The following is a 13,515-nucleotide window of genomic DNA, read 5'->3' as shown; positions in this document are numbered from 1 at the left end:
GTACATCCCCTAGTTCCCCTTAGGTCACCGTGTCATTAAGTAAATGTTGATACAATAGTGTTTACCCTGACGCTGGTCTGAGGGGACAGGGTGACCTACTTTTTGAGTCACCATGAGTCACCGGCCTAAAAGTGAGCTCCAGGAAGGAACGCAGCATGAAGCGTGGAGTTCGCCCTGAAGCCCTTTCTTTGGTCGAGCCCTGGAGCCTCCATGTGGCAGCGCAGGTATGCCAACGAGGTTAAATAAACCGTCGCTCGGATACTAATGGTTTGCTTGTCGGCGGCGTTGAGGGAGGGGATACACATCCTATATATACACAGTGCATATACATACAAGCAGGAAGTCACTCGATAAGGGGAGGGTAGGGTGGTTAGTGACCTAGTGACCTCCTGGATCCCGGGTTCGAAGCCCAGCGGAGGGGGGGGGGGAGGAAGGGTGAGTGAAAGTCGCTAAATGAAGAGATCCCATGTCGTCTGATCATACTCGTGCAGGGACGAATGCAGAATCTTGCTGTTATGGTTATACCGGTCCGACAGGAAGCTCGTTCAAAAGCCTCCTCCGTCGCCGTGGTGTGACCAAACCACGGAAACCTTGGAAGAGAACTCGCGGAAGCACGCTCGGGGGGGAGGGTGGGGTTGAGCACGCCAGAGGCGCAGTAAAAGACGCTCATCTGCCAAACGGCCGGGGGGGAAACAGCGAAACGTTGTGTAGCTACGGGGTGTGAAACGACACACCTGTGAAGGCACAACCCCCACGGGCCATGTTCCCACGGCAACCCCGCTCACACCGGTGGGTTGGCACCTGTGCCTGTTCAGACCGGCGGATCACACCGGCGGTTACCAGACGCACATAATATAATGCGCCGTTTGCTCGTAGCGCAGGGGCCAAGCGATGTATATAGGAGCGTTGAGGTCGGGTCGGGGGGGGGCTTAGGGTTTGTCTTCAACGTCGACCTCACCACTATCCCCTTGTTGTGGTGTTTCGGTTGGTGTTGTGTTGATTACTCTGGCCTGGCTGCGTGTGTGTTTCACAGCTTCCTGACACCAGACACATTCACTCATTCATTCTGACATGGCGAACACGACAGACTCCTCCACACACGCACCCCATTGATGTTGCGGTGACTGTCGAGTCGTTAACTCCTTACAAACATCTGCATTGTTTCATGTTGAAATGCCTTTTGTCCATTCCACTTGTTTTGGTTTCATTCTACAGTATTTGGGTTTGATTGTCTCCTATTCCTTTCGGTACAATTCCATTTTGTTCCATCCTATGTAAACACATGGTCTGTCCTATATGGATTCTATTCACCCAGGTTCTGTTCTATACGAGTCCCATTCGGCCATGTTCTGTTCTACGGGGGTTCCGTCCTATGTAGGCCCAGGTTCGGTTGTCTTTGGTTGGCCGACTGGTTGCCCCGGTTACCTGGCTGGACGATGACGGTGACCAGGGCGACGTCCTGCTGCCCGGAGGAGTCGGACACCTTCAGCTTGAAGGTGTAGTCCCCCTCCTGCATGGCGGACAGCTGCAGGGTGGCCGTCCGCACCCCCTGGGCACAGAGAGAACCAGCCGGCCTCGGTATTCAGTCCAAGGTCAAAGGTCAAAGGTCAACAATCAATTATAACGTCATAAAAGAAAAAAAAGGAAAGACGACATCCGAGATTAAATAAGTGAATCTCATCTCTAACCTAGAAACTGATTTTATTTGTATATTCTTGTGTTTATATACTATATATATATATCTGGGGTTACGTTGGCTTGCACCTTGTCATTTCTTAGTGGACTTGAGCACGATCCTTAGAGCTCTTTGCCTTAACTTTACTGCGCTAATAAACCTTCTAATGTTGACCACAGCATGCTGACTGTCTGACCTCCACCTCCTCCACCTCTCTCTGAGGACTGACCTCCACCTCGCTGAGTCCTGACCCCCACCACCTCCACCTCGCTCTGAGTCCTGACCTCCACCCCCTCGCTCTGAGTCCTGACCTCCACCTCGCTCTGAGTCCTGACCTCCACCCCCACCCCTCCACCTCGCTCTGAGTCCTGACCTCCACCCCCACCCCTCCACCTCACTCTGAGTCCTGACCTCCACCCCTCGCTCTGAGTCCTGACCCCCACCCCCTCCACATCTCTCTGAGTCCTGACCTCCACCTCGCTCTGAGTCCTGACCTCCACCCCCACCCCTCCACATCTCTCTGAGTCCTGACCCCCACCTCCTCCACCTCTCTCTGAGTCCTGACCTCCACCCCCACCCCTCCACATCTCTCTGAGTCCTGACCCCCACCTCCTCCACCTCGCTCTGAGTCCTGACCTCCACCCCCACCCCTCCACATCTCTCTGAGTCCTGACCCCCACCTCCTCCACCTCGCTCTGAGTCCTGACCTCCACCCCCACCCCTCCACATCTCTCTGAGTCCTGACCTGCATCTCCACCACCTTGGCCTTGCTCATGGGGCTGAGGGACCACTCGTAGTTCAGGGGCTCGTGGTCGTCGGTGCTCTCGTTGCCGTACAGGGTGATGGAGTTACGGGGCAGCGTGATCACCTGCAGACACCGCCGCCAGAACACACACAGGTTTAGTTCTAATCCTGCAGTCAACCACAACACACACACACACACACACACACACACACACACATTCAGTTAATCCTGCTGTTCACCACAACCAACACACACCCAGGTTCAGTTCATCCTGCAGTCAACCACACACACACACACACACACACACACACACACAGATTTTGAATCAATTTGTACATTTGCATTTATGTCTCCATTTGGCATAAACTTTTATCTGAAGTAAGCTCAGACTGCCACCGATACACTACAGGTTAGAGGCTGTGGAACTTGGGGATCGAACCGAGTACCTTTTGGCCAGGAGACGCCCTAGCGACTACTAAGCTATCCTGCCCCCAACACAGACATCAACAGTTAATTTACCATGATGAAGAAAGTTGAAATATCTTGAAAGATGGACTTTTTGTCCATATAGCGTTAGTGTATAGTGTTTCCAGCATTGCCTTGAAGCATTAATATCCGTCATACGTGTGTGCTTCTCCGAAAGCAGTCCCCCCCTCCCCACGGCAGAAGAAGGGTTCCGGTGTGAATGGTTCCTACCTGGTTGGGCCCTGCGTTGGCCACTGGTTTGTAGTCCGTGGCCTTGTTCACCAGTAGGGTGGCCTGGGTGGAGTTCTGAACTCCGTCCGAGTCGGTCACCGTCAAGCTGTGGACGTTGAGGAGAGAGTTCCCCTGTTGATGTTGGACTGAATACTACGACAGGACTGCAAGGACCGCTCACATCCTGACCCACATCCTGACCCACATCCTGACCCGTTTGATTCACCATACGACTTGCAAGACTTGCCTTCGAAGCTATTGTTCTTTAATAGTTGCAATGCTAATTTTCCCAATCAACATAATATTACTGTAGATACTGTAAGAGAACATTTCCCCCCTAATGTAGTTCTGATGCTGTACTTTGACTTCACAGTGACTGTGAGAGAACTACATTTCCCACTTGTCCAGTTCTGATGCTGTATTTTGACTTCACAGTGACTGTGAGAGAACTACATTTCCCACTTGTCCAGTTCTGATGCTGTATTTTGACTTCACAGTGACTGTGAGAGAACTACATTTCCCACTGGTCCAGTTCTGATGCTGTACAGTGACAGTGTCAAAGAACTACATTTCACTGGCGCAATTTATCCTCGATGCTGTAAATGGAATGGGAGAAAACTACATTTCCCATATATATTGGCACGGGTCGCAGGGCCGTCCTCACATGAAGGTGTAGCTCCCAGGCACCAGGCGGCTCAGGGTGAGGATGGGCGTGTTTCCGGTCACCTTCTCGTCCCTCAGGGGCCCTTTGACCTCCTCCCAGCGCCACGCCACCAGCTTGTCGTCATCAGAGCTCTCTGAGAGGGGGGGAGAGAGAGAGAGCGAGAGAGAGAGAGAGAGAGAGAGAGAGAGAAAGACATAGTGTATGGAGAGTGAGAGAGAACATAAGGAGGGAGATTAGGACGTGAAGGACAGAGAGCATACATAGACATGATAACGTATGGAACGAGATAGTGCAGGGAGAGAGAGACGGTATGGAGACGGAGAATGGGAGAAAACATAAGGAAAAGAGAGACCAAGAGAAAATAGGGAGAGAGATTGAGGTAAGGCAGATAATGAGAGAAACAGAGAGATACCGTGGGCAGAGAGCGTTAGAGTAAGGGGAGAGAGAGAGCAGAATGAATGGCTACGACACAATCCTCTTATTCTGCTCATGTTTGCATTTCTGCTTAGTTATAAATTTTGTTCTTAATGCTCATGTTCAACTAAAAGGACGTAGATGAGGTGCCTCACACTCAAGTTTAAACACATCAGCAGAAGGTGAACATTAACATTAAAGAATAGCAACACATGATGGCTGACGTCGCCGAAACTAGTTCCAATGCGTCTTTCTCCCTGGGGGGGGGGGGGGGGGGGGGCGCTAATAGGGGTCTCATGGGGCTCTCGGTGTAGGCGTGTCAGACTCACGGCTGCCGTCGATCACCGTGGAGCTGGTGGGCAAGGTGATCTCCTGGAAGGTGGGGGAAACCACGGCGACGGGAGGCTTGTTGACTCGGGGTTCTGTGGGGGGTGAGAAACCGTTGCTCGGATACTAATGGTTTGCTTGTCGGCGGCGTTGAGGGAGGGGATACACATCCTATATATACACAGTGCATATACATACAAGCAGGAAGTCACTCGATAAGGGGAGGGTAGGGTGGTTAGTGACCTAGTGACCTCCTGGATCCCGGGTTCGAAGCCCAGCGGAGGGGGGGGGGAGGAAGGGTGAGTGAAAGTCGCTAAATGAAGAGATCCCATGTCGTCTGATCATACTCGTGCAGGGACGAATGCAGAATCTTGCTGTTTTGGTTATACCGGTCCGACAGGAAGCTCGTTCAAAAGCCTCCTCCGTCTCCGTGGTGTGACCAAACCACGGAAACCTTGGAAGAGAACTCGCGGAAGCACGCTCGGGGGGGAGGGTGGGGTTGAGCACGCCAGAGGCGCAGTAAAAGACGCTCATCAGCCAAACGGCCGGGGGGGAAACAGCGAAACGTTGTGTAGCTACGGGGTGTGAAACGACACACCTGTGAAGGCACAACCCCCACGGGCCATGTTCCCACGGCAACCCCGCTCACACCGGTGGGTTGGCACCTGTGCCTGTTCAGACCGGCGGATCACACCGGCGGTTACCAGACGCACATAATATAATGCGCCGTTTGCTCGTAGCGCAGGGGCCAAGCGATGTATATAGGAGCGTTGAGGTCGGGTCGGGGGGGGGCTTAGGGTTTGTCTTCAATGTCGACCTCACCACTATCCCCTTGTTGTGGTGTTTCGGTTGGTGTTGTGTTGATTACTCTGGCCTGGCTGCGTGTGTGTTTCACAGCTTCCTGACACCAGACACATTCACTCGTTCATTCTGACATGGCGAACACGACAGACTCCTCCACACACGCACCCCATTGATGTTGCGGTGACTGTCGAGTCGTTAACTCCTTACAAACATCTGCATTGTTTCATGTTGAAATGCCTTTTGTCCATTCCACTTGTTTTGGTTTCATTCTACAGTATTTGGGTTTGATTGGCTCCTATTCCTTTCGGTACAATTCCATTTTGTTCCATCCTATGTAAACACATGGTCTGTCCTATATGGATTCTATTCACCCAGGTTCTGTTCTATACGAGTCCCATTCGGCCATGTTCTGTTCTACGGGGGTTCCGTCCTATGTAGGCCCAGGTTCGGTTGTCTTTGGTTGGCCGACTGGTTGCCCCGGTTACCTGGCTGGACGATGACGGTGACCAGGGCGACGTCCTGCTGCCCGGAGGAGTCGGACACCTTCAGCTTGAAGGTGTAGTCCCCCTCCTGCATGGCGGACAGCTGCAGGGTGGCCGTCCGCACCCCCTGGGCACAGAGAGAACCAGCCGGCCTCGGTATTCAGTCAAAGGTCAAAGGTCAAAGGTCAACAATCAATTATAACGTCATAAAAGAAAAAAAAGGAAAGACGAGCAAAATGTATTTTTTCCATCCGAGATTAAATAAGTGAATCTCATCTCTAACCTAGAAACTGATTTTATTTGTATATTCTTGTGTTTATATACTATATATATATATATATCTGGGGTTACGTTGGCTTGCACCTTGTCATTTCTTAGTGGACTTGAGCACGATCCTTAGAGCTCTTTGCCTTAACTTTACTGCGCTAATAAACCTTCTAATGTTGACCACAGCATGCTGACTGTCTGACCTCCACCTCCTCCACCTCGCTCTGAGTCCTGACCCCCACCCCCTCCACCTCGCTCTGAGTCCTGACCTCCACCTCGCTCTGAGTCCTGACCTCCACCTCGCTCTGAGTCCTGACCTCCAGCCCCTCGCTCTGAGTCCTGACCTCCACCCCCACCCCTCCACCTCGCTCTGAGTCCTGACCTCCACCCCCACCCCTCCACCTCGCTCTGAGTCCTGACCTCCACCCCTCGCTCTGAGTCCTGACCCCCACCCCCTCCACATCTCTCTGAGTCCTGACCTCCACCTCGCTCTGAGTCCTGACCCCCACCCCCTCCACATCTCTCTGAGTCCTGACCCCCACCCCCTCCACATCTCTCTGAGTCCTGACCCCCACCTCCTCCACCTCGCTCTGAGTCCTGACCCCCACCCCCTCCACCTCGCTCTGAGTCCTGACCCCCACCCCCTCCACATCTCTCTGAGTCCTGACCCCCACCTCCTCCACCTCGCTCTGAGTCCTGACCCCCACCCCTCCACATCTCTCTGAGTCCTGACCCCCACCTCCTCCACCTCGCTCTGAGTCCTGACCTCCACCTCCACCCCTCCACATCTCTCTGAGTCCTGACCTCCACCCCCACCCCTCCACATCTCTCTGAGTCCTGACCTGCATCTCCACCACCTTGGCCTTGCTCATGGGGCTGAGGGACCACTCGTAGTTCAGGGGCTCGTGGTCGTCGGTGCTCTCGTTGCCGTACAGGGTGATGGAGTTACGGGGCAGCGTGATCACCTGCAGACACCGCCGCCAGAACACACACAGGTTTAGTTCTAATCCTGCAGTCAACCACAACACACACACACACACACACACACACACACACACACACACACACACACACATTCAGTTAATCCTGCTGTTCACCACAACCAACACACACCCAGGTTCAGTTCATCCTGCAGTCAACCACACACACACACACACACACACACACACACACACACACACACAGATTTTGAATCAATTTGTACATTTGCATTTATGTCTCCATTTGGCATAAACTTTTATCTGAAGCAAGCTCAGACTGCAACCGATACACTACAGGTTAGAGGCTGTGGAACTTGGGGATCGAACCGAGTACCTTTTGGCCAGGAGACGCCCTAGTGACTACTAAGCTATCCTGCCCCCAACACAGACATCAACAGTTAATTTACCATGATGAAGAAAGTTGAAATATCTTGAAAGATGGACTTTTTGTCCATATAGCGTTAGTGTATAGTGTTTCCAGCATTGCCTTGAAGCATTAATATCCGTCATACGTGTGTGCTTCTCCGAAAGCAGTCCCCCCCTCCCCACGGCAGAAGAAGGGTTCCGGTGTGAATGGTTCCTACCTGGTTGGGCCCTGCGTTGGCCACTGGTTTGTAGTCCGTGGCCTTGTTCACCAGTAGGGTGGCCTGGGTGGAGTTCTGAACTCCGTCCGAGTCGGTCACCGTCAAGCTGTGGACGTTGAGGAGAGAGTTCCCCTGTTGATGTTGGACTGAATACTACGACAGGACTGCAAGGACCGCTCACATCCTGACCCACATCCTGACCCACATCCTGACCCGTTTGATTCACCATACGACTTGCAAGACTTGCCTTCGAAGCTATTGTTCTTTAATAGTTGCAATGCTAATTTTCCCAATCAACATAATATTACTGTAGATACTGTAAGAGAACATTTCCCCCCTAATGTAGTTCTGATGCTGTACTTTGACTTCACAGTGACTGTGAGAGAACTACATTTCCCACTTGTCCAGTTCTGATGCTGTATTTTGACTTCACAGTGACTGTGAGAGAACTACATTTCCCCCCTAATGTCGTTCTGATGCTGTACTTTGACTTCACAGTGACTGTGAGAGAACTACATTTCCCACTTGTCCAGTTCTGATGCTGTATTTTGACTTCACAGTGACTGTGAGAGAACTACATTTCCCCCCTAATGTCGTTCTGATGCTGCACTTTGACTTCACAGTGACTGTGAGAGAACTACATTTCCCACTGGTCCAGTTCTGATGCTGTACAGTGACAGTGTCAAAGAACTACATTTCACTGGCGCAATTTATCCTCGATGCTGTAAATGGAATGGGAGAAAACTACATTTCCCATGTATATTGGCACGGGTCGCAGGGCCGTCCTCACATGAAGGTGTAGCTCCCAGGCACCAGGCGGCTCAGGGTGAGGATGGGCGTGTTTCCGGTCACCTTCTCGTCCCTCAGGGGCCCTTTGACCTCCTCCCAGCGCCACGCCACCAGCTTGTCGTCATCAGAGCTCTCTGAGGGGGGGGGGGAGAGAGAGAGAGAGAGAGAGAGAGAGAGAGAGAGAGAGAGAGAGAGAGAGAGAGAGAGAGAGAGAGAGAGAGAGAGACATAGTGTATGGAGAGTGAGAGAGAACATAAGGAGGGAGATTAGGACGTGAAGGAGAGAGAGAGACAGAGAGCATACATAGACATGATAACGTATGGAACGAGATAGTGCAGGGAGAGAGAGACGGTATGGAGACGGAGAATGGGAGAAAACATAAGGAAAAGAGAGACCAAGAGAATATAGGGAGAGAGATTGAGGTAAGGCAGATAATGAGAGAAACAGAGAGATACCGTGGGCAGAGAGCGTTAGAGTAAGGGGGAGAGAGAGAGCAGAATGAATGGCTACGACACAATCCTCTTATTCTGCTCATGTTTGCATTTCTGCTTAGTTATAAATTTTGTTCTTCATGCTCATGTTCAACTAAAAGGACGTAGATGAGGTGCCTCACACTCAACATTAAAGAATAGCAACACATGATGGCTGACGTCGCCGAAACTAGTTCCAATGCGTCTTTCTCCCTGGGGGGGGGGGGGGCCGCTAATAGGGGTCTCATGGGGCTCTCGGTGTAGGCGTGTCAGACTCACGGCTGCCGTCGATCACCGTGGAGCTGGTGGGCAAGGTGATCTCCTGGAAGGTGGGGGAAACCACGGCGACGGGAGGCTTGTTGACGCGGGGTTCTGTGGGGGGTGAGACACAGAGGTCATTGATTTATTATTATTATTGATGGTTTATTTGATAGGGACGGATACAGTGTACATAGACAAGCTGAGAGCAGCTATCCAATGCAAGTTTTATAGTGCTTATAGCGGATGCTGATATGCAACACCCATCCCTAGAAGGGCTTTTGTGAAGAAAAAAAAAAAGCGATACACTTCTCTTAACCTCATTGTTTTAAACTGATTACAGCGAGATACACACAAGGTATAAAGAAGATAAGAGGTTAAAACAGTGAGCTAATAATAAGGTAAACAGAGTACAGTGAGATTCAACAAGGCACAAGATAAAAAATCAAATAAAAGAGGTTAGAACAGTGAGCTAAAAATAAGGTAAACAGAGTACAGCGAGATCCAATAAGGCACAAGGTAAAAAAGAAGATCAACAACAAGTACAACAAGGTATTGTTCAAACAGGCCGCCGCCGCATGTCCCGGTCCACCAGAACAAACAAGGACGCACGCTACGTGATTCAGGCTAAGCACTGAGCACACACCAGCTGAGCATGCTCACAGGATGTGTTGGCATTCATCCGGGGTTTGAATGAATGTAAACACGTGTTGTTGACAGGAAGATAAGCGACCCGACATCTTAGGCTCAGGGATACCTTCAGGTATGGCGGTGGATATTTGGGGATTGAAAACCCGGGACCTTTTCAGGCCAAGAGTCCAGAACCATACCCACTAGACCAACCTTTCTCTCTACTGCACCAGGGGGTTCACCTTATACTCTATAGCTCTGTGATGCAGGGGTTAATCTATACGCAGCTATAACAGGCCTCTTCATCTGGACTTTGGGGTGTGGCGGGGGTGTTCAGAGAGAGCAGGCCCCTCTATGGAGGTGTGTGGGGGTGTAGTGTCGGTGTTTGTGTTGACAGGCGACTGAGCTCACCTGGTTTGACCGTGACGTTGACGTAGCCCTCGCCGTGGCCGCCGTCTCCGTCCACGATCACCTCAAACTCGTACAGGCCGGCTGTCAGCTGGGGAGGGGACAGAGGGGGGGGGAGAGAGAGGGAGACAGAGAGACACAGACACACAGAGAGGGAGACAGAGGGAGATAGAGAGACACAGGGGGGGAGAGAGAGAGAGGGAGACAGAGGGAGATAGACACAGGGCGGGAGAGAAAGGGAGACAGAGAGACAGAGAGAGAGAGAGAGGGAGATCAAGAGAGAGAAACAGATAGAAAGGGGGAAGGACAAAGACGCAGAGAGTGAGAGTTAAACCGACAGATTCTGAGAACGTCTCTAATGAAATGACTTCCCAGAACAGTGATTGTGTGGGTGACTTTGATAGGATGCTTGATAGGGTGTGTGCTGCGTCTCACCCTGCTCAGTTTCAGTGTCTTGTTGTACTTCCCCTCCATCTCTCCGCTGGAGTCCTTGGGGTGGGTGATGAGATGCCAGTCAAACGAATACTTGGAGCCTGGAAAACAAGTAAAACAAGTGTATCAACATCAATCAGAGGAATCGTGCCAAACAGAGACAGTGTGTGAATGTGCATTCACATGGATTAAACACACGTGACACTGTTCAGCAGAATCTTGGTAGGTGTGCTTTTGACCAAAGCATCCATGACCTACCAAACTGCTCAGACACCGGAGCAATTAAACATTTATAGTAGGGCTGTCAAGCGATTAAAAATTATCGATCTCTTTTATTTAAAACATGTCTTTCATTAACATACGGTGCATTTCAAGATCAAATTAATAACATTTCCATGTCACTCAAGATTCAATGCATCTCAGTCGAGTGTGGCTTGACGAGGCTGGCTGCTAGCGCCAGCTTCAGGGGCGGTGGCAGCTCGTACCTGCCAGCTTGCTACCAAACGTTTTTGCGTTGAGGTGATATTTAAGGGTTCATGAACTGATAGGAAAATTCCTTACTACAGAGATTGCAGATAACGGTGTTGCTATCTACAGTACTGTCTGGGAGTTGTTCAAACAGGAATTTTCCGTTCACGGGGCCGAGCAGCGTCTTCTCGTCTGCCTCCATTTTGTTTCAACGCAAATGACCCACCGGGTCAAAGGGCACGATAGAAGAGCGATTAATCTGCGTACATTTTTTTAACGCGTTATAAACGCGTTAAAAAAATGCGCGTTCATTTGACAGCCCTAATTTATAGTACTATAAACAGTTGAGTGCCAATAATATCATGGGATGGGGAGAAGGGTTAACCCTAACAATAACAGTATTTTGTGGTGTGTGTGTATATGTGTGTGTGTGTGCGTGAATGCTTGTGGGTGTCTGTATGTGTGTGCGTGCAAGTCAGTGTATGTGTGTGTGCATGTCAGTGTATGTGAGTGAGTGAGTGAGAGAGTGAGCGAGTGGGTGAGTGAGTGAGTGCGTGTGCGTGTGTGTCGGTGTGTGCGTTTGTGCGTGTGTGTGCGTCTGTACCGGTCTTGGCGGCCGGGACCACGAAGGCGTTGAGCTCCACCTCGTTGTTGGGCAGGATGACCTCCACACTCTGCCCCGCCGACACGGCCAGCTCCCTCACTGCCAATGCAACCGCAGCGTCGCCACGGAGACGGGACAGGACAGGACCGGGGTGGGGGGGGGGGGGGGGGATTCGGTTAACGGTGATTGATCGATGATTAAATTGTTCAGGAGATCGCCATGGCAACAAGCATCCACACAGGGGGGGCACACATTCCCGTCTCCGTCTCCGTCTTACCTGCCGCCGTCGGGTTGGCCAGCGCCGCCATAACCGTGGCAACGTCCTCCTCCGCGCCCTCCGTGGCGCTGGAGGTCGTGGCGACCTTGGTGGACGGGCCCGTCGACGCCGGCGGGTCCTGGGCGCGGACGGGCGGCGCTGGCGATTCTGCACTCCCATTGGCCGACGGGCCGAGGCTGCTGCTCTTGGGGGTGGTGGGAGGGAGAGTGCCGGCGGGTGGGGGCTCCAGGGTGGCCAGGGTGGTGCTCCTCTGGGGGGGGGAGGAGAGGGACGGTGAAGGGAGGCGCCGTGTCTGGGATAAGCTGTCAACCCTATTAGCCTGCGACAGCTAACCTGCTAGTGTCTAGGAGCATAAACTACTGTCATATCTTAGCTTGAATTAAGGAGGTACTGAAGGAAGGATGGAAGGAAAGAAGAAAGGGAGGGAAGAAGGGAGAGAGGAAGGGAAGGAAGGAAGGAAGGAAGGGAGAGAGGAAGAAAGGAAGGAAGGAAGGAAGGAAGGAGGGGAGGGAGTGAGGGAGGAAAGAAGGTAGGGAGGGAAGGAGAGAGGAAGGGAGCAAGGAATAAAGGAATGAACGGAGGAAGAGAGGAAGGAAGGGCGGGAGGAAGGAAAGACTATTTTCCCAAGCACCTCACATTAACTGAATGAACATGGCCAACAGTGCACCTACAGTCTAAAGTACAGCTTGTGTGTAATGAGTGTGTGGGCCCTGGACAGTGACAGCGCCCCCCCCCCCCCCCCCCCCCGATGACCCGGCCCTCTTACCGTGTTGACGTGGGGATGGGTTCTGTGTGCTCGGCGCTGCCTGACGGATCGCTTCTGGATCACCGGGCCCTGGGAGAACGGGTCAGATACAGGTCAGATACACAGTGGAGAAACGTCAGGAATATATCATTCAAACTCGTATGGCCTTTTTTGGTGGCTCAATCGTTGTTCATAGTGGGGTCATAATAATCTGTATCGGTCCCAACAGTGTGATGACTAGATTTGTCATTTAGCCAAGGATTTTAACAAAGGATCAAGAAGTCAAAAGGATCCAATAACTCATAATTCCACATTCCAGCAGCTAGCTGTGAATCTTATGTTCTCAGGAAATGTGCCATCTGACTGTGAAGTAGGCTGCCAGAAGATCATCCTGCTGGCCAAAACAAAACAGGGCTAGCCGGTAGTTTTATAATGAACAATCAGGAAATGTCTCCTTAAAGTCAAACCCCCGATTGCCTGCATTTCTCTGCTGTCTACCAACTAAGCTGATCTGTGAGTGTTCGATTGGGCATCGTTTCTTGGGTATGGCTTAGGGCAAGGGACATTTTTATTACGTTCGATATTTTTATTGTTACAGGAACTTCCTGTAAATAGTGCTTATTGCTCCTTTAAACCTAAACTCACCCGCCATTCAAGAAGGAACTGCAAAGCTATTTGTTAATATGAAAGAGTTCTGATTCCCATTAAAACAATTAAATAAAATCACTGAAAACCTTGAGCAACATGTTCCGGGCTTTGCATGAATCGAACCAAAGGGGCATCAATGGGCCAACTA

At 51.4% G+C, this 13,515-nt stretch overlaps 1 protein-coding gene across 1 annotated transcript in view; it reads right to left on the bottom strand.

Moving 5' to 3' along the window:
* Window positions 1-13,515, bottom strand: part of kiaa0319l (KIAA0319-like) — a 62,670-nt gene that overhangs the window by 42,370 nt on the left and 6,785 nt on the right. Inside the window, exons 5-19 of the mRNA XM_079749289.1 lie at window positions 12,741-12,809; window positions 11,975-12,224; window positions 11,698-11,796; window positions 10,629-10,726; window positions 10,197-10,284; window positions 9,177-9,269; window positions 8,429-8,561; window positions 7,639-7,744; window positions 6,917-7,039; window positions 5,811-5,934; window positions 4,524-4,616; window positions 3,781-3,913; window positions 3,117-3,222; window positions 2,421-2,543; window positions 1,426-1,549 (exon numbers count right to left, since the gene is read on the bottom strand). Coding sequence (XP_079605415.1) covers window positions 1,426-1,549; window positions 2,421-2,543; window positions 3,117-3,222; window positions 3,781-3,913; window positions 4,524-4,616; window positions 5,811-5,934; window positions 6,917-7,039; window positions 7,639-7,744; window positions 8,429-8,561; window positions 9,177-9,269; window positions 10,197-10,284; window positions 10,629-10,726; window positions 11,698-11,796; window positions 11,975-12,224; window positions 12,741-12,809 — 1,762 coding nt within the window. The remainder of the gene's footprint in view (window positions 1-1,425; window positions 1,550-2,420; window positions 2,544-3,116; window positions 3,223-3,780; window positions 3,914-4,523; window positions 4,617-5,810; window positions 5,935-6,916; window positions 7,040-7,638; window positions 7,745-8,428; window positions 8,562-9,176; window positions 9,270-10,196; window positions 10,285-10,628; window positions 10,727-11,697; window positions 11,797-11,974; window positions 12,225-12,740; window positions 12,810-13,515) is intronic.

This window comes from Pollachius pollachius (genome assembly GCF_949987615.1).
Source record: "Pollachius pollachius genome assembly, chromosome: 13".
Lineage (NCBI taxonomy): Eukaryota > Metazoa > Chordata > Actinopteri > Gadiformes > Gadidae > Pollachius > Pollachius pollachius.
The sequence above is the reverse complement of the archived record's forward strand: the minus strand, read 5'-3'. Positions and strand labels throughout refer to the sequence as shown.